This window comes from Balaenoptera borealis (genome assembly GCF_965194805.1).
Source record: "Balaenoptera borealis genome assembly, chromosome: 14".
Classification (NCBI taxonomy): Eukaryota; Metazoa; Chordata; class Mammalia; order Artiodactyla; family Balaenopteridae; genus Balaenoptera; species Balaenoptera borealis.
This window is the reverse complement of record NC_138875.1, coordinates 80,621,108-80,642,561: the sequence shown is the minus strand read 5'-3', so window position 1 is coordinate 80,642,561 and position 21,454 is coordinate 80,621,108. Positions and strand designations below refer to the sequence as shown.

The 21,454-nt window shown below is 41.4% G+C and overlaps 1 protein-coding gene and 1 long non-coding RNA gene across 2 annotated transcripts; one reads left to right on the top strand and one right to left on the bottom strand.

The window, feature by feature from the left end:
* The first annotated feature begins 305 nt into the window (after positions 1 to 305).
* Positions 306 to 12,538, top strand: LOC309611498. The gene is made up of 2 exons (XR_014234567.1): positions 306 to 2,875; positions 10,970 to 12,538. It is a non-coding gene; the product is annotated as an uncharacterized lncRNA (long non-coding RNA).
* Positions 11,906 to 17,227, bottom strand: PEBP1 (phosphatidylethanolamine binding protein 1). Its single transcript, XM_082356049.1, has 4 exons — positions 16,944 to 17,227; positions 15,656 to 15,765; positions 14,840 to 14,940; positions 11,906 to 12,881 (listed from the first exon to the last, which is right to left on the bottom strand). The coding sequence occupies exons 1-4, from the start codon at positions 17,076 to 17,078 to the stop codon at positions 12,664 to 12,666; spliced, it is 564 nt and encodes a 187-aa protein (XP_082212175.1). The 5' UTR covers positions 17,079 to 17,227; the 3' UTR covers positions 11,906 to 12,663.
* Positions 17,228 to 21,454: the final 4,227 nt, after the last annotated feature.

The window sequence follows — 21,454 nt, the reverse complement described above, 5'->3', positions numbered from 1 at the left end:
GAATCCCAGTAGCACAAATTGGGCTTTGGCAAATCGTGTATTTTGTGTATAGAAGGAATTTAAGGAGAGGTATTACTTATTTTCATATTGTATTTTAACTGTTTCTCTGATCAAATTTTTTTACTCCCTCCTCCCAGTCCTCCCCACCTCCCTCCTTTTCCAATTCAGTATTTGGAGTTCAACACTGTCTCTCAATCAGATCATCTTGATCTTTTTTCTTTATTTCCCTGCCCCTCCCTACGTCCCATATCTTGGTCATAAATATTGCATTATTCACACTTTCAAACTGTGTATTTTCTTACAATAAAAAATGATGAAAAAAAAAAGGCTTTACTTCTTTTGCATGCACTTTAAAAAACAAAACATTTTTCAGGTTCCAAGGAAGAGCATGATAACTGTCAGAGCTTTTAATTATATTTGTAAATAAAAGTGTTCATCACATTGCCTTGCTGTGTTATTGTAGCAGGAAGTTTCCCTTCTAGGTTCATCAGCTCCTAATGCAGAGGGAGAGCTGCCCTCCAGAAGCTGTTCTCCATGGCCCCTCAAGAAGAGCCATTCACGATTTTCAGGTAAAGCTGTGTCTTCCAAGTTCTTCTGCAGGGCTGAAGATGGGGTTGCACTGTCTGAAGTGGTCAACTGCACCTTTTTACCCTTAAGAATAGAAGAAGGCACATGTGTGCACATGCACGTGCACACACACACGTGCACACACGTGCACCCACAATGTGCCAGTCCTAGGACCATGTATTGCTGAGAGAAGTGAGGTACCTTAAAGAAAAGCAGGCTATGAAGAAGACATTATAACCAAATATTTGAAATGATCCTACTGTAATAGTAGATTCCCCCACCCCTCATAGCTTTTATTAGAATAGCTTTATGTACGTGACAATGAGGTAGTAAAATCTGTAACTTCTAGGAAACGGTTTTGGGGTCAAGACAATCTCAGTAAGATCTCATTCTCTTAGGGTTCTGAGTCCTAGTCATTGAAAATTGATCTCTAGCATGATGACTTGAAGATCACAGTTGAATTCTACAGGATATTCAGTCATCGCAGACAAATGTGATGAGTCATGTTCACTGTGATAGACTAGCCCAGAGAGGTATACTTCAGAACTCACAAAATGATTATCAACACGGGCTAACCCCAACCGTAAAGGCTTTAATAATTAACACCCAGTTTCCTGAGCAGCTTAGGTCATTAAAGTTTCCATATTAGGTACATCAGAAAGTAATATTGGAAAGGGCTGGAAAGGACTCATAATTATCCATGAAAAATAGATAACCTTTATTGCATTATGCTTACCATGTGATTGATAGAACTCTACACTAAGCATTTTGTAGATGAGGAAATAAGCTCAGACCAGGGTAAATGGAGGGAGTGGAGTCTGAATCGAGACCTGTCCGATTTCTGAACCCACACCTAAGAATAGTCACACTGCCACTCAAAAGGACATTAAATCATCAGTAAGAAAAACTTCTTGTAGTTTATTTCATACATTTCTGTCTGTAGTGAAAACTGTCTAGCTAGCTTGTGTAAAGGCCTTATGTTTGTGAGATTATAGGTGCTGATCTTTGTAAAAGTTCCCTGTCCACAAGTTTGTCAGTGATGTGTCCAAGGTAGAGTTATCAGAAGAAACATGGGTCTGTGCTCTTGACACCTGGTACAGACTAAGTCTTCCAACTCCTTCTAGTACTTGAGGCAGTGAGAATAGACAGGGACCAGAATAGTCGCAGGAAGAGAACAGGTATAAAAGAAGTACTGGGACGGGAGCAGAGAGCCATTGTCTGGTATTATTCCAGCATATACAAAACTCCCCTGAGTTAAAAGAATTGTTATAGGTTTGTCAAAAATATTATAACGGCTGCTTACCTTTGATTTGCAACTATTCATTCAATGAATATTTACTGCGTATCTTATATGTCAGGTACAATGCCAGATGCTTAAGCTCTGTCAGTGTATCTCAAACAGGTGAAGATCCTCACCCTAATGGAGCTTACATTAGAGGTAGGAGGAAAATGGTAACACACAATAATTATAATTTTAAATGATCTTACATGGTAATAAGTGCTATAGATAAAGGAAAAAGGAAAGAGTAAGGGGGGTCAGAAGTGCCAGGATCAGCATACATTCAGCTTATTCGTTCAGGAAATATTTATTGAGCATCTACTGTGTCTGGGGATGTAGTAGTAAGGAAGATGGATAGGGTCACTACTCTGCTGAAACTCATGGTTTAAATCTCCACTGAAAGAGATGTAAAGAAGCAGTGGACTAATTTAATCAACAGTGGGCAAAGACAAGCCATTACAATGCAAATGCTGGGTGCAACCAGGAGTTTAAAGGAACTGACACAATTACAGTCATAGGGAACATCAGAGAATACTTACCAGTGATGTCTAATTAACAGTAAAAATTTACTTACTGAATTTACCACTGACTGTAAATATTTGATTAAATATTGAAAAAAGTATTCCTGGGCAACTGGAAACATGCCCATGTAAGAATTTGGTATACCTCCCTGATTTTAATTTAGCAATAAATTTTGCCATAGAAATGATAAAACATAAAAAAATGTTTTGTTGTTCTAGTTTGGCATAGCTGTGTGCTTTTCTTGCTGATTACAACTAAAAAGTAGACAAAAATGCAAAAGCAACTATCTGAGGATACTGAGAAATAAAAGCAGGTGGATTGTGGCGAAGCAACCTAGACAGAGGAATGAAGGCAAGATAAAACCATTCTCAGATGAAGAAAAATTAAGAGAATTCATTGCCACCAGACTTAATGTACAAGAAATGCTAAAGGAAGTTCCTCATACTGAAGGGAAATGATACTTGAAGGAAACTTGGATCTCTGGGAATGAAGGAAGAGCAACAAATGGTAAATATCTAGATAAATATAAAGTTTTCCCTCTTATAGTCTTTAAAATACATTGATATATATATATATATATATATATATATACACTTTGTTGAAAGCAATAAATATAACATTGTCTGGGGAAGGTTTCACTGTATGTAAATACAATCCATATGACAAGTATAACTTAAAGGTTGGGGGTTAAAGGACCCATATGGTTGCCATGCTTCTGCATTTTACATGAAGTGATACAATTCTTATTTTAAGCAGACCATGAAAAATTAGTTATGTATGTTTTTAACTCCTAGAACAACTTACCAAAAAGAAAATGCAAAGAAGTAATAGCCAAAAATCTAGGTCATGAATTAAAATATTCAAATAATCCAAAAGAAGGCAGTAAAGGGAGAACAGAGATACAAAGAAAAAGAGGGACAAACAGAAAACAAAATGGTAGACCTAAATCCCACCATATCAATAATTACATTAAATATTTACAGAGTGGATAAAAAAGACTATATACTGCCTGTGAGAGACAGACTAAATATAAAGACATATAAGTTGTAAGTACAGTCATCCCTCATTATCTACAAGGCATTGGTTCCAGGACCCCTGTAGATACCAAAACCTATGAATGTTCAAGTCCCTTATATAAAATAGTGTAGTATTTGCATACAACCACACATCTATCCATATACTTTTTTTTTAACATCTTTATTGGAGTATAATTGCCCCACAATGCCGTGCCTGTCTCCGCTGCACAACAAAGTGAATCGGCCACATATATACATATATCCCCTTATCCCCTCCCTCTTGCATCTCCCTCCCACCCTCCCTGTCCCACCCCTCTAGGTGGTCACAAAGCACCAAGCTGATCTCCCTGTGCTATGCAGCTGCTTCCCACTAGCTAGCTATTTTACATTTGGTAGTGTATGTATGTCAGTGCTACTCTCTCACTTTGTCCCTATCCATATACTTTGAATCATTTCTAGATCACTTCTAATACCTAATACAATGTAAATGCTATGTAAACAGTTATCAGCACATGGCAAATTCAAGTTTTGCTTTTTGGAACTTTATGGAATTTTTTTTAAAGTATTTTCAACCTGCAGTTGGTTGAATCTGCGTATGCAGAACCCACAGAAATGGAGGGCTGACTGTAAATGGATGGAAAAAGTGCCATGCAAATAGTAAAGCATAAGAACACTGGAGTGCTATTTTATTTATTTATTTATTTATTTATTTATTTATTTGGCTGTGTCGGGTCTTCATTGTGGTGCGCGGGCTTCTCTCTAGTTGTGGCGCGCGGGCTCCAGAGCACATGGGCTCTGTTTTGTGGCACACGGGCTCTCTCATTGAGGCGCGCAAGCTCCGTAGTTGTGGCATGCGGGCTTTGTTGTCCCTTGGCCTGTGGGATCTTAGTTCCCCCACCAGGGATCGAACCCGGGTCCCCTGCATTGGAAGGTGGATTCTTTACCACTGGACCACCAGGGAAGTCCGTGAAAGTGCTATTTGAATATCAACTAAAATGGACTTCAAGACAAAGAGTATTATCTAAGATAAAAGACACTAATAATGAGAAGAGGAATCATTTATCAAGAAAACATAAAATTAAATAGAGAAATAGACAACAAAATTATAGTAGGAGAATGTTAACTCCCCTCTCTCAGCAATTGATAACTACAGACACAAAAATAAGGAAAGACACAGATCTGAACAACACTATCAACCACCTTGATTTAATTGACATTTATAAAACATATCCACAAGCCAGAATACACATTCTTTTCAAATATACATGATATATTCACCAAGTTAGACCATATGCTGGGCCATATAAAATACTCTCTGACCAAAAAGAATTTTTAAAAAATTAATTACAACAAAATAGGAATAAAATATCTAGAAATTAACACACTTCAAAATAAGCCATAGGCCAAAATGAAATCACATATGAAAATAGAAAATATTTTGAACTGAATGACAAATATATCAAATTGTGAGATGCAGATAAAGCAATCCTTAGAAACTTAAGCTTTAAATGCTTATATTAGAAATCAACAAACTAAAGTTCCACTTTAAGAAACTAGAAAAAGTTGAGCAAAGCAACCAAAGTATGTATAAAGAAAGAAATACTAAAGAGCATAAATCAACTAAATAGAAGATAGAGAAACTACCCAAGCCAAAAGCTTATTCTTTGAAAAGAGCAACAAAATTGACAAATTTCTTGCTAGACTTATCAAGGAAAAAACAAATTGCCAGCATCAAGAGTGAAAGGGGGTTATCACCACAGATCCTACAGACAATAAAAGGATAATGAGAAAAAATTATGAGTAGCTTTATGGCAACAAATTTGACAACCTAGATGAAATAGATTTACTTCTTGAAAAGTACAATTTAACCAAAGTTGACACAAGGAGAGAAACTGCATAGCCCTATATGTATTTAAAAATTTTGAATCTGTCATATAAAAAATTTCCCAAACAAAAAACTCCAATTCCAGACAGTTTCACTGTTGAAGTCTACCAACATTCAAGGAAGAAATAACACAAACCTTTGCAAAACATAAAGAAGGGAGGATCACTACCCAACTTGTTTTATGTATATGTGTAATATCATAACCTGATGAAGACTTTACAAAAAAAGAAAATTATAGATGACTAACCCTCATGAGTATGGATACAAAATGCTTAACACAATTTAGTAAATCAAATCTAACAATATTTTAAAAGATCAGTAGTACACAATGAACAAGTAAGGTTTATCTCAAAAATACAAAGTTGGTTTGATGTTTGAAAATGTAGTCAACATATTAAAAGAATAAGTGGGAAGCCCATATAATCATTTCAATAGATGCAGGAAAAGCATCTGACAAAAATTCAACATCCACTCATATTTAAAACATACAAACAAACATACCTCCCAGCAAACTAGGAATAGTAGGAGATATCCTCAAACTGATAAAGGGCATCTACAAAAACCTATAGCTAATTTCATACTTAATAGTGAAAGATTGAAATGTTTCCACCTGAGATCAAAATCAAGGCAAAAATACCCACTTTCACCACTTGTACTTATCATTATTCTGGAGGGCCTACCCATTAAATAAGGCAAGAAAAGGAAATAAAAGATTAGAAAAGAAGTAAAATTGTCCCTGTTTGCAGATGATATATCTGTTTACAAAACTACTAGAGCTAATAAATGAATTTAGCAAGTTCACAGGATCCAAGGTTAATATACAAAATCAACTATTATTTTATACTAGCAGCACTCAGTGGGAAAATGAAGTTTAAAAAACTGCATTCACAGTTTTTACATTTACATGCCAGAAAGTACCTAGAAAGAAATCTAAAAAAGAGTTCTAAGATCTCTACACCAGGAAAAAACAAAAACCACAAGAAGTTGCTGAAAGAAACTTAAAAGAACCTAAATACATTTTAAAAATATATACTATGTACATGGGTAGGAAGACTTAATATTGTTAAGATGTCTATTCTCCCCAAATTGATCTATAGATTCAATGCAATCCCAATAAAAATTCCAGCAAGATTTCTTGTAGAGATTGACAAACTGATCCTAAAATGTATATGTTAATACAAACAACATAGAATAACCATAGCAAATTTTAAAAAGGTGAACAAAATTTAAGGACTTAAGTCTGCTTGATTTCAAGACCTGCTATAAAGCTACAGTAATCAGGGCACTTTGGTATTGGCAAAAAGAGAGACATAGAACAACGGGACAATACAGACAGTTCAGAAATAGATGAATACATTTGGTCAAGTGCTTTTGTTTTTGTTTTTTTTTTAATAAATGTGCTAAGACAATTCAATGAAGAGAGGAAAATCTTTTCAACAAATGGTACTGGATCAACTGGACATCCATGTGGGGAACATCAAACACTGACCCTTATCTCACTGTCCACAAAAATTAATTCAAAATGGATGATAGACTCAAGTAAAGAATCTAAAATTATAAAACTTCTAGAAGAAAACAAGAAAATCTTTGTGAGCTTGGACTAGGCAAAAGTTTCTTAGAAAAAGTAGGAACCATAGAAGATTTTTTTTTTACTTTTATCAAAATAAAAAATGTTTGCTCTTCAAAAGACACCATTAAGTCAAAAAGGCAAGCCACAAGCTGACCAAGAATATATCCACAACACATTTATCAGACAAAGATTTGTATCCAGGGTATATATAAGACTCTTACAACTCATTCATATGAAGACAAACGCAATAAGAAAGTGAGCAAAAGATGTGAACACTTCCCAAAAGATGACATACAAATGACCAATAAGCACAATGGAAAGATGCTCAACATCAAAAGTCATCAGGGAAATGCAAACTAAAACCACAATGAGATAACACTATACATCCATTAAAATGTTAAAAAAAAATACAAGTTTTGTTGAGTATGTGGAGCAAATGAAACTCATAAAGTAAAATGGTGCACCTACTTTTGAAGACAGTTTGGCAGTTTCTTAGAAAGTTAAACACACTTTACAATCCAGCAATCCCACTTCTAGGTTTCTACACAAGAAATGAAAACTTCTAGGTTGACATAGAAACCTATACATGTATTCATAGCAGCTTTGTCATAGCAAAAATAACTAGAAAACCCTCAAATGTCCATCACCAGTTGAATGGATAAATTGTTACAGCCATACAATGGATACTACTCAGCAATAAAAATGAACTGTTGCTACATGCAACAACATGGATGAATCTCAAAAGCCAAGCAAGCAAAAAAAAAAAAAAAAGGAGTATGTACTATATGATTCCACTTCTGTAAAATTCTAGAAAATGCAAACTGTAGTGACAGGAAGATCAGTAGTTGACTTGTGATAGGGTTAGAAGGAGGGATGAAATACAGAAATGTAAGGAAGCTTTTGGAGGTATGGAATTGTTTAATCTTGATTTGGGTGATGGTTTCTTGGTATATACATATGTAAAACATCAAATTATATGCTTAAATATATGCAACATAATGTACTTTGATTATATTCCAATAAAGTTGAAAAAATAAATATTTTACTTGTTCACAGGTTAAGCAGGGAGCTTATCAAGGTAGAATCCCAGAGATGGCCCTAACAGTACTTTCAGAAATGTGATCTTAAGACGATTGTAAATTTTTTAGCCCATTTGAGTTTCTTCAAGGAAAAGGTACAATTAGACCAGGGATCAGAGATAAGAGTAAGGTGAGAAATAAAAAATCTAAGATATAAATTCCTGAGTGGAAGGGACACCAGACTAAGAAGGAGGTTAGCTTTCTGATGTTTATGGTCATCAGAATTACGGAATTGATGAATGAGCTTTAGAGAGCTCTGTAAAAACTCAGCTGTATGTGGGAACTTCCCTGGCGGTCCAGTGGTTAGGACTCCACGCTACCAATGCAGGGGGTGTGGGTTTGATCCCTGGTCAGGGAACTAGGATCCCGCATGCCGTGGGGTTCAGCCAAAAAATAGAAAACAAAACAAAAAAACACAGTTGTATGTGAATTTTTGTAGAAGTATACATTTGGGAAAGGGGAGAAGGAACTTTCACGGCATGGTAAATGGATATAAAGAAGTCCGTGCTCCCTAAACTTGACAGCCCCTTTACGATTATTCATTCAGCTGATGGTCACTGAGACTTCGTTATATGCTGGACATATGTCCGGTGCTGGAGATATTGAGCAGGACACTGGTTGTGCTTGCCTTTATAAAGGGTCCAGACTAATAGAGGAGATAAACATCAAATTAAAAATTATACACATATACAATTTTTAAATTACAGTTTTAATGTTTCAACAGAGTGGTGCAGGAGAATCTTACCTAGTCAGGGAAGGATTCCCTGAAGGTCAGTTAAGGGATACCTAAAGGGCGAATGGGATATTGTCAAAGAAAGTGGAAGGAGAAGGTTCCAGGCACCACTTTTAAAGGACCAAATCTGGAAGCAGTCCGCCTTGTCAAGGGACTGAGAGGCAGCCAGCAAGTTTGGAGTTTAACGAGAAGACAACCACAGGAAGCTAGAGAGGAAAATGGGGGTCAGGTCATATAGAGCCTTAGAGGCCATTTAAGGATCTGAGCTCCCTCCCAGAGCAGCTGCAAACTGCTGAAAGGTTTTAAGTGGACACTGAGGCTGTTTGACTTTGCACCAGTTTAAGAACAGAGGCCCTTTGCTCCCTGACCCAGATGAGGATTTAGGCCAGTACCATCACGTTTAAATATTAAAGAGATACCAATCCTGTGTTTCTGAGATCTGGTCTTAGCGTCTGTGTTAATCAGGGATTAATTCAGGGCCTCCTGAATAATTGCCATGTTTGATATATTTTCTGCCATCAAGTCAGAATGATGAGCAGTTCCCAAGGGTCCAGACTTGTTAGAAATGCGGGGCTCTGGCAGGGCTGCTAAAACTGCACCGTGACACAGAACAGCCTCCTGTGTCTCGTCATTCTAAACCGTACACTTTTGGTAAACGTGTAGCCTTGAGGAAAGCGGGGCCACTTGTAGACATGGTTCCTGTATGTCAATCAGGTCAAGTTAATCATTTATGTGTATTAATTCACTTAATCTCAACAAAAGATCATTTTGTGGTTCTCCAACAACCCTGCGAGGTAAATAAGGCAGATTAATGATTCCCCCCCACCCATTTTTTCACATGAGGAGGCTGAGCCTCGAAGGGAATTTGTGTGCAAGTGGGTGTGGTGGTTGTGAGCTGGGCTCTGAGGCCAGAGCTACATTCAGAAACAGAATCATCCACTTCCTAGCTGGGAGTCCTTGGGCAAGTTCCGGTCTCTTTCCAATTTACTAGGTGAAACCTTGCTTCTAAGGTTATTAATATATCTTTTCATATGTATTACTTTTATGTGAACTTCCTGTGTATACACTTCACCTTTTTGGTTGGCTGAAATTCTGTACCTGTTTTTTTTTTTTTTTTTTTAACTTTTTAATTTATTATTTATTTATTATTTTTATTTTTGGCTGTGTTGGGTCTTCGTTTCTGTGCGAGGGCTTTCTCCAGTTGCGGCAAGTGGGGGCCACTCTTCATCGCGGTGCGCGGGCCTCTATCGCGGCCTCTCTTGTTGCGGAGCAGAGGCTCCAGACGCTCAGGCTCAGTAGTTGTGGCTCACGGGCCCAGTTGCTCCGCGGCATGTGGGATCTTCCCAGACCAGGGCTCGAACCCGTGTCCCCTGCATTGGCAGGCAGATTCTCAACCACTGCGCCACCAGGGAAGCCCCCATCTGTACCTGTTTTAAACAAGGAAACTAATAGAGTACTAAAATTCCTCATTAATCTTTAGACTCTGTGACTAAAAAAATACTGTGGTTAGCAGATAAAAAGTCTCAAGGAAAACAGGAGTTTAGAGAAAAAGAATAAATGATTTTAAATATACATAAATATCAAATTGTCCAAATGTTTAAAGTTTAAGAAGACTGGTAAAAGGATGGAAAAGCAGGTGCTTACGTATACCACTGACATGAATAAAATCAGTGTGATCTTTTTGGAGGGTGATTTGTCAGTATCAAAACTGAAAATGTATATACCCTCTGACCTGATGTCAATGCTAGGAATTTACCCCACTAAATTACTCGCAGAAGAGTTTTATACATATAGAAAAATGTTTGCTGAAGCACTCTTTATAATAGCAAATAACCAGAAATAATCTAACCACAGCAGGGGACTAGACTAGTTAATTATGGAACATCTATAAAATAGATTATTTGTTCAAAATAACATGAATTGTGGTGACCTGTAATCTGAAGATATATGACATGAAGGTACATTAGTTGGGGGGAAACAGTGCAGAACAATGTATACCAGTATGCATAGCAAGACTATAATTTTTAAAGGATAAACGTGCAGACATATGCTGATACGAATCTTTATATTTGCTTCTGAAAGAAAACACAAGAAACCACCAACTGCCATGGAGGAGGCTGGAGGGTGGAAGGCATTTTCTTCCTGTACTGTTGTTTGCCTTGTCTTACCATGTGCACGTCTTACTTCTCACATTTATTTTTAAGGTCGACAGGGTCGTTGTTCTCTTTGTAATTTTTGTTTTACAAAATGTTATTTTAAAATTGAATTTTAAAACCCCAAAGTTAAAAAAAATTATTCTCTACCTTACTCGCCCCCAGAGATTATACGAGGCAACGTTTCCAACAGTTTTTTTCAGAGAAGAAAGTAACTGCAGCAAAAGGTGGGAAAAGGCCCAGCCCTGCTCACACCTGCCAGGCCTGACCAGGATGCCTCCCCGTCACAGACCAGGTCAGTGGAACAGACCTTCAGGTGCCTTTCCCTTCTTTTGCTGTATCAAATGGTAGCAAAGTAATCTCCCCCCGGCTCCCCTTCCCCTCCTTTTTTGGTACTGATTCTATATGGATCACAATCGGAACAATGAGAGGTGTGGGCTATTTCTTAGTCATTGTTATGGTTTCTATACACAACTACCAAGGGGGAAGGTTTCCAACCAGCTTCACTCTCAGGTGGAAAAGACCACTTACAAAAAGCAAAGGTGCTTTTCAGGCAAGAAGTCTTAGCCTAGAGTCGTGATTTTTTTTTTTTTCATCTCCAGTTTTAATGGTTGCTCCTGCTGTAGTTTAATGGCACATGTACAAGGACGAGCCCTCTGTATGGTTCCTGAATCAAGTCCCAGTTGTCACTGCTGATCAGGGAAAGGGGCTGCTCACCCTTAGAGGTTGTCTCTTTTTTTTTAAAATTAATTAATTTATTTATTTTTGGCTGTGTTGGGTCTTCGTTTCTGTGCGAGGGCTTTCTCTAGTTGCGGCAAGCGGGGGCCACCCTTCATTGCAGTGCGTGGGCCTCTCACTATCGCGGCCTCTCCTGTTGCGGAGCACAGGCTCCAGACACGCAGGCTCAGCAGTTGTGGTTCATGGGCCTAGCTGCTCCGCGGCATGCGGGATCTTCCCAGACCAGGGATCGAACCCGTGTCCCCTGCATTGGCAGGCAGATTCTCAACCACTGCGCCATCAGGGAAGCCCTAGAGGTTGTCTCTTGACGTCCCACATTTATGAAACCCCACACCCAAAAGGGCAAAATATCTGGAGGCCGGATTCAACTACACAATGTTTTTATTTTTATTCAACTATAAGCAAACAGCAGAATTAACACAACATTCAGCAACTACAGACCGGCTTTTCTTACACCGAAGAGTGATCAATTTAACAGGCACAGACTTTCGGACTTCTGATGACCTCTCACTCAGCCCTGCAGCTCATCTAGATGGCCAAGCTTTAACAGCAACTCTCTCCCTATTGCTTTTTTCAGTATTGCTCTTTAAAGGAGCCAGAGCAGGACACTGACACCCAATAACCAGCCTGAGATGTATCACATGGGGGGCTAGCGGACGTGCCGGCCCCTGGTTGTCTTAGGGAGAGACAGGGTCATGAAAACACATGCCAGAAGATGCCATCACAGACAATCCTGGGCTCGGGCTCACAAAGGCAGAGGCAATCAACCTTTTCTTTTTTTCAACCTCCCTTAAAGATTCTTTGATGCTCTGTTCTAATACTGCAGACCTGGTCTTTTTACCAGAATTTTTTTCTTCTTTAATGTCTGGGTTGTTATTCTTATATTAACATTTTGATGACCCCATCCTAGTACCAAAATATCCCCCAACAAAACGGAGTTCAAATTTGATCAAAACGTAAACCCCCTAGAATTACAGAGGACAGGCAGAAGGAAAAGTCACCCTAAACCTAAATCTGACCGCTCAGGGATCAGGCAGGGGGAAGGGGAGAAATCTACATGCATCACTAAACTGAAACACTGCTTGGGAACTCTGGGACCGTGTCCATCTCCTGGCTTTCCTCTACTTCCCAGACAGCTGCTCATACAGTTTGGGCACATAGTCATCCCATTCGGCCTGGTAACACGTGCCGGCCACTGGAGCCCCGAGCTCGTACTTTTTGCGGAAATTCGCCACCTTGAATTTGCCACGGTGGTCTCCAGATCGGTTGCTGAGAATGGGCTCATCACACTTCAGTGGCCTGTCCTGCTCGTAAACCAGCCAGATGTAGCGGTGAAGGCCTGGAGGGAGAGGCGGGAGGGAAGATGTACACACAGCTAGGCATGTGAGAGGGAGACGTCACCCATTTTCGGAGAATGCACCAACTCGGAGGGACCCAGACCACCCCATTTATGATAGGGACCTAAGTTCACTGCAGCTTTATTCACAATAGCCCAGAGGAGAAAGCACCTCAGATGTCTATTGATGAACAAATGGATAAACAAAATATAGTATATACGTATGATGGAATATCATTCAGCCTTGAAAAAAGAAGGAAATCCTGCCCCATGCTACCACATGGATGAATCTTGGTATGGATCTGCATATGGCATGGAACTTATATGGAGCTACTGAAACTTTCCTATACTGCTGATTAGAGTGTAGAAATTTTCAACCATTTTGGATTTCTATGACCCAACAATTCTACTCCTAAGTATTTACCCAAGGGAAATGGAAACATGCCCATAAAAGGACAAGAGTGTAAACAGCAGCTTTATTCATAATATCCAAACACTGGAAACACAACCCAAATGTCCAGGGAATGGCTAAACAAACTGTGATATATTCACACAATGGAATACCACTTGGCAATGAAAAGGAACAAGCTACCATCTTGAGTCCAAGAGACCAGTCACCGAAAACAAACGCATATTGCATGACACCATTTATAAGAATACAACAACAGCAAGAGTAATCCGTGGAGAGGAGTCAGAAAATAATTAGCTCTGGGGAAATTTAACTTAAAAGATGCCTTAAGAACCTTCTGGGGTGACAAAAATATCCTACATCTTGTTTTCCATGGTGCTTACACGGATGTGTGCATTGGTCAATATTCACTGACTAAACCCTTCTGATCTGTGTGTTTTATTATACTTAAGTTACACCTGACTAAACAAATACGAAAAAGAAAAAAGTGAGTTACTGAAGCTCTTTTTGTTAATGAGAACACAGCTCCTGCTTGAGAGAACTGCTTTATTCTCATGGGTGTATTTTCCATAATTAAACTGCCTAATGCAGTTTTATAACTGCCCCAGAGAACTTAAGAGATGCCTGGGAAAGCTGTCCCTCTCCCATCCTCTTATGAATGCATGAGAGGGTCTGGCGCCATCTGAAGCTTCTGGGCCTAAAGATAAAACACAAGGTCCCTTGTCGGGGACCTTCTTATACCTCTTCAGAGTAACTCATGGCTGGACAACATGTACAAGAGCAAGTGTTCTGCCGTGCTCCACCTCCCTTGCTTCAGGAAATGGAAACACCTGTAAGGCATGACAGGCAATAACAGTGCATCTCCCACTGTTAGCCTAGGCAGCACTTACCCAACTTGGAGAGGCTCAATACAGTATTCTCTCTCTTTCTCTCTCTCTCTCTTTACATAGATAATACATAACCTAACGCAATACATTATGTGTGTGTATCTTCAATACAGTTCTTAGCATCCAAATCTTTTCAAGATACACTAGATTTTCGAGAGAAAGACAAAATGACAAAAAAGCCAATTTTTTATAATTAATTTGGAAACTATGACCATTTCTGAGACCGTTCATGGGAACTAGAAACTCAAACAACCCACAGGGCAAAGGCTGAATATGGAATTTAGATGATTTAACTGTTTAATCCACATGTAGCTCCCCTGGGAAGTTGTTCTCAGCATTCTGCAACATTGCTTCCTTGGTAACTCTTCACCAACTTCCCTGCTTGCTAAAGGCCTGACAGCTCAGAGGCAGTGCTAAAAGAACACATCCATCTAAACTGGTACCCAAGGTTCTAGCCACCTGACACTACAGCAGGTCTGAGTGTCCCTGACAGGCAGTTGCCTTAGAGAGGAACCAAGTTGCCTAAAATCTCCACTAGGGTAAGGGCTCTCATAAATAAAAATAAAACTCTAAGAACCGGACTAAAATTTTGTAGCACTTTAGGCCAATCCTGATATGCACCCAGGCTCCCCTCCCATCTCCCTCCAAAAGCAGCCTTTACTGACCTGTGCCCTTGGGAGGCCCAGAGCCCACATAATCGGAGAGGACCGTGCCACTGCTGATGTCGTTGCCCTTCATGTTGACCACCAGGAAATGGTGCCATTCCCTACGTGGAGGAACAGAGGACCATCAGCACCGCAGGACGTTATTACGCACTCGTGGGCGCAGCCAGCAAATGTGCAGCACACACATGCTCCACACCAGGATGCAGTGACAGACAAGACAGATGGCCCCGCCTTCTCGGCCAGAGCAAACCTCACATGCCAGCAGAGAGGACCCAGCCACTCCCTCCCTCCTTCCGACTCTCTAGGGCAGGGGTCAGCACACTTCTTCCGTGAAGGGCCAGACAGTAAATGTTTTAGGCTTTGTACAACACACTGTCTCTATCACAACTACTCAACTCTGCAGCTGTAGCCTGAAAGCAGCCACAGACAGAACATAAATTATCGTGGCTGAGTTCCAACAGAACTTTATTTAGGGACACCAAAATCTGAATTTCATGTAATCTCCACATGTCACAAAGTATTATTGTTCTTCAATTTTTTTCCCCCATTCATTTAAAAATCTTAAAGTCATTCTCAGCTCATGGGGCTGTACAAAAACAGGCCTGGGGCAGATCTAGCTCTCGGCTATAGATTCTAGACTTTTTTCTAGGGAGTGAAAGGGAGGGAAATGCATACTCAGGCTTAAGCATGGACGTGAACACCCCAAATCGGGTCTATTTCTGCCACCACAGCATGGCCAGTAAGGGACTTACACAGTGCAAGAAGCACTGGGTCACATGTGGATGACTCGGTGTTTCCCATCTTTCCCCAACTTGCCTGTATTTGGGGTCCTTCCTGCTGGGAGCATCCGGGTCTGTCAAGACCAAGGTATACAGTTTACCTGGATCAAGGCCATCCCATGCAATGCTGGTGGGCCGGTTCTTAACCTGTAGGAAGGAATAGATTTGGAGTTCCAGTCAGAAATGCTGAAGAAACCAATACCTTCTTTGACCTCAGATTCCTTAAAGGTCAAGCACAGTAAATTATTAATTAAAGCTCAAGTGTATCGACTCTATTACGAGCCAGGATCTGAAGTTTAATATACATTATTTATTTTAGTCCCAACAACAATATGGGGCTAATATCCTAGCATGTTATTAACAGAAAGACGTTGGGTCAGGATTTCAACGCTGGTGCTGACTACAACCTTACATTATCTGGAATGACAGGATCTCTAGATTGGTGACCACTTTACCTGGGGCCTGCTAAAGTGAAATCTGAATTAACCAGATATTTAAGAGCAGAGAAAATGAGAAAACCAAGGTGGGCAGACGTGGACAGTGAGTCTGGAAAGAGAGGCTGCGAGATGGGCACTTTAAACACCCAAAACAATAAACTCTGTAAGCGTCTAAACCAATAAAGCATCTGAGCACTGTTTATTCGCACTGTTGCTCCGGAGGTTCGGAACCAAAAACTCGCCACGGCGTCGGGCACCTAGTTTCCCCACTTGCAGCAGCCAGGACCTGGTTAGGCCTCAGCCGTGGGCGCTCAGAAGCCAAACGGTAAAACAAGGCCATTTACCCTCAAGCCTTCCAGCTGCAGAATGCATTTACCTTTGGGGCGGCTTCACGCTACTGGGAAGAATCTCTGCGCACTGCTGCTCACCGCTGCTGACTGCTTACATAATGCGTCACATGCCCTCGGGTGGGGCTTTTACTCCCCAAATTGAGGCCTAAAATCCTGAACACCGAGGGGAGGCTCTGGGGACATGTGGGCGGCCACTCCCCACTCCCTACTCCCTCCAGGGGATGTCGCCCTCCCCGCCCCTGCGCAGCAATCTGGGCCGTTTCGAGGCCTACGCCACTGCCTGCGCCTCGAAGTCCCGGGAAAACGGATCAATTTCTTCCGAAGGCCGAGCCCCGCCTGCCACGTGCCGGGTTCCCGGGGCTGGGTGGGGGAAGGGGGCGGTCAGCAGGCCTGCGGCTTGGGCACCGCGACCCCCTTCCCTCGGTTGATGCGGCGCACGGAGGCCGGAACGTCCCTCCCCACCTCCACTGGGTCCCCGTCCCTCCGGCCTGAGAGACTCTGAGCCTCCAGTATCTGCATCCCCGCCGCCCTTGGGTACCTGGGTGGGTGTGAGCACTTTGCCCAGCTCGTCAACCTCCGCCCCGCCGTATTTGACCTGCAGCGGGTGCTGCGGCCTCTCGTCCACTTCCTGCAGGCTCAAAGGCCCGGACCACTTGCTGAGGTCCACCGGCATCGCGAAGCCGAGAGGGTCGGACAGCAGGGAAAGCTGCGGGAGGACTCACGCAGGGTAACAGCCCACACTCCCAGCGGTCTGCAAGCTGCACCGAGGCAACTCACGCACCACGGCCGGGGAGCGCATGCGCCAGAGCACCGCCCCGCCCTGCCCCGCTTCTCCAGTCACCGGCGAGGACGGGCCCCACTCTGCTCTCTGATTGGCCGAACCCAGTAGCGCGGGCCCTCTAGCGCTCCCGGGTCAATGCGGCAGGTTTGGCCTTTCTTTTTTGCGGAGGGGGAATGTGCTGCTCGCCGCTGGCAGAGTTCCCAAGAACTGTGGCTGGGCTTGCAAGACTGTTGTTTCAAGAACTGCAGTTGAGCTACCTTTAATTTTTTTTTAACCTTTTTGCATGATTCTTTGCTCTACTTTCTAAATGCAGAAATGGTAAGGTCTTGCTTTTCTCCTGCACTTCTTAAAACAACCTCATTGCCCCGCCTCCTGGTATTTTCGCGCATGCTCACTGCTTTCCGTAATGGCCAGGAGAGGGCCTGGGGGAACTTTTGAGCGTTGTTCTCCACGGATAAATATATTTGCACATATATTTGACCTCCCTATCCCCACTTGCTCTAGACAAGATTCTCGGGAAATTTTTTTTTTTTAACTTGCGAAACAAGGAATGTTGCTCACCATCCAGTTTTAAAAGAATGAAGTCAGCCACTGCAGTCCCTGACCTACAACACACCCTGAAAGGCATTCAGGACAAGAACAGGATGAGGCACTGTGTGCCTTGAGAAAAAAAAAGGCAAAATCCTTAGATCTTAGATATATTCTAGGAGAATTTTTAAATGAATCCAGATTCTTGCATCTTTCCATACTTAAAAAGCACTAAAATCATGAACTGAGATATCTGCTCCTAATGACTATCATCAATCTTCTACCAACATGTATGCTTGATTTCATGTACCCCTTAGCCAAAATCATATATATACTGGCCTTTCCCTCTTCCTCTTCGAAGCAGTTCCTCAGAGCTATTCGAAAGGCTGTCTCCCAGGCTGTAGTCCTCAGTAAGACACAGAATAAAACTCAACTTCCAGCTCTTGTGCTATTTTTTTTTTTTTTTGTCGACAAACCATAGTTACTATTCCTACTTTGTTGACAAGTGGCTCTGCCTCAAAACTGCTCTCATTGTAGCCACCAAATGCTTTCTTTTTCTAAATATGATGGGCACTATGTAATACTCCTTATCTAATTTGACCTTAGGAGAGCTTTTGACATTTGATAACTCCCCCCCAGGGAATAAAAAGTTGTCTGTTGTTTTTATTTCCTATTAGGAAATAATACAATTCATATTTAAAAATCCAAAGAAATAAATACGAATAGCTTCTATTCCACTACTTGGACATAAACATTGGCAACAATTTGGGGTATATCTTTCCAATTTTAAAACTATGACTATAGGGGACTTCCCTGGTGGCGCAGTGGTTAAGAATCCACCTGCCAGTGCAGGGGATACAGGTTCAATCCCTGGTCCGGGAAGATCCTACATGCTGCGGAGCAACTAAGCCCATGCGCCACAACTACTGAGCCTGCACTCTAGAGCCTATGAGCCACAACTACTGAGCCCACGTGCCACAACTACTGAAGCCTGTGAGCCTAGAGCCTGTGCTCCACAACAAGAGAAGCCACTGCAATAAGAAGGCTGCGCACCACAATGAAGAGTAGCCCCCACTCGCCACAACTAGAGAAAGCCCACACACAGCAACGAAGACCCAATGCAGCCAAAAATAAATAAATAAGTAAAATAAATTTTTTTTAATTATGATTATAAATATTTTGTTCTGTTTATTCACCCAAAAAATTGCATTTACTCTACCATTGTAGAATATCCATATGAAAATGGATCTTCATTATTTTCATGGCTTAGTCTACTCTAGATGCGCCACAGTTTGTTCAACAAACTTCCTGATTTTGGACATTTATGCTATTTTGTTGTTTTTTCATTTTACAAATATCACTGAAATGAATATATGTTTGTGTGTGTGTGTGTGTGTGTACACTTGATGGATAGTTTTAGGAAAATTTTATTAGACAGGGATTAGGTAGGTAAAAGAATGTGTACTTTAAAGGGATGAATCATAGCTAGTTAACTGTCTACTTAAGTCGAGACCAGAAGCAATGCCTTCAACATGAAACACTAATATGATTGTTGGTTCTTTCCATCAATTGTTCTATAAATGCATTTTGAGAAACTTGTAACCAAAAGAGAAATAGTTGCCGCCCTCGTGGAGTATATAGTCTAGCAGTGGAGAGAGGCATTCATCAAATGACATTCAACAAATAAAAAATTACAAAATGTGATCTTTCTCAGATATAAATCAGGTAGGTCCACACCTCACCCTGCCTTCCCTAAAGCCCTCTGTGCCCCTCCCCCAATTGCCTCAGGATGAAGTCCAGACTCTTAAAAGCATCCTGTAGACTTCTACTTCCCCGTGTCTACCTCCTTGCATTCTTCTCTCCAAACACTGAATATGTTTCATTTCCAACTTGTCTTTCTACCTCTGGGCTTTTGCACACGCTGTTCCCTCTTCTTGGAACACTTTTCCCTCATTCCCCTTCCCCCCACCCCTCACTGTATTCTTGTCCCAGTTCACCTTTACTCATCTTAAACATCGCTTCCACCTTCTCCCACTCATCAAGACTGGGAAATGCCCTCATCTCTGCATCCACATTCAATTTGTCTTTTCTCTTTCTTAACATTCAGAGCATTTGGGATTATGAGTTTATCATCTGAAACACACCACTGCCCACTGGAATATACACTCCATGAGGGTTATCTCTCTTAGTCACTGGTCTTATCCCCAGCACTTAAAATAGTGCCTGACACACTTAGTACATGATATTATCATTATCATTATTATTATATGAAAATAAGAATTTTTAAAAATCACCATCTGGTTGGTTTCAGGTTCAGATCACTAAAGCTTTGCTTTCTAATAAAATATCACATTCAGAAAAGATAGATCGTTGCATCTGCAAATCCAGTATCAACAGCATCTCCTTAATTAGTGGCAGTTGGAAAAATCAGAGCACCTTTCTTCTCACTGTTTACATTAAACAGCTCTCATCAAATGCTCATGAGATGATAGATGCCATCCCACAAGCCATGTGTTAAAAAAGAAAACAACTCTTTGGTCTGATGAGATGGTTGCACCTTCATAGAAAAGGCTCAGAAGGAGACTTTTAAAAATTTGCTTTGAAGGAATTCCCTGGTGGTCCAGTGGTTAGGACTCCGCACTTTGACTGCCAAGGGCCCAAGTTCAATCCCTGTTCGGGGAACTAAGATCCCACAAGCCGCGAGTAAATAAATAAATAAATAAATAAATAAATAACTTTGCTGTGAGGACTTCCCTGGTGGCGCGGTGGTTAAGAATCCACCTGCCAGTGCAGAGAACACGGGTTCGATCCCTGGTCTGGGAAGATACCACATGCCACGGAGCAACTAAGCCCACGTGCCACAACTACTGAAGCCCGGGCACCTAGAGCCCCTGCTCCGCAACAAGAAGCCTGCGCACTGCAACGAAGAGTAGCCCCCACTCACCGCAACTGGAGAAAGCCTGTGCGCAGCAACGAAGACCTAACATAGCCAAAAATAAATAAATAAATAAAATTAAAAACATAAAAAACGAAATTTGCTTTGAGCTAGCTCTGGGACTAAGCACAGATGCTCACTGGCTATTTAAGAGGTGGGAATGACTTTATGGAGTGCCTGCTAGCTGCAAAGTGCTTAACTGTGCTTATGGATAAGGTTCTGGAGGCTCATGGAGTGACGGGGAGAGACCTCCTGGATCTTGCCATGCCTTCCTCTGTCTCTGTTAGCCTGGGCTGCTCTCTCCACTGAGGAGAGAGAAGTGGAACCACTTCCATTAAAACAATGGTTGGAACCAGCCAAACCATATTTACTGGGCGCCTATTGTGTTCAGGTCAGCCTGCTCCCGTAAGGACTGCTCCCATTACCAAATGCATGCTCCCTATAGGTCCGCGCATTCCAAGGACAACTGTAACATTTACCAATCACCCACTGTATGTATGCCCCAACGACAACAATTAACATTTACTAAGCACCTACTGTGTGCAGGTCAGAGTGCTCCAGTGAAGACAACTTCCATTTCCTGACCATTATCACTCCCACATGCCAGGCCCTGACTGAAGGCCCTGATGCTCAGCGTTTCATTTCATCCTCACACCAACCCAATGTGGGAGGGACTGCTATTAACCCATTTCATAGTTAAATAAACTGAGGCCTGGAGAGGTAGAAGTGACAAAGCAGATGAAAGCCCACCTTCCCCCCTAGGCTGGACACAAAGTCCTTAAGCATGCTGTAGCTGGGAGTGCTG

Bases quoted from the DNA above. Each gene is read 5' to 3' on its own strand.
- PEBP1 (XM_082356049.1), bottom strand. From the start codon at position 17,078: ATGCCGGTGGACCTCAGCAAGTGGTCCGGGCCTTTGAGCCTGCAGGAA. The intron at 15,766-16,943 runs GTACCCAAGGGC...TCCTTCCTACAG, and splicing joins AAGTGCTCACACCCACCCAG to GTTAAGAACCGGCCCACCAG. The intron at 14,941-15,655 runs GCAAGTTGGGGA...TCCTCCACGTAG, and splicing joins AGGAAGGACCCCAAATACAG to GGAATGGCACCATTTCCTGG.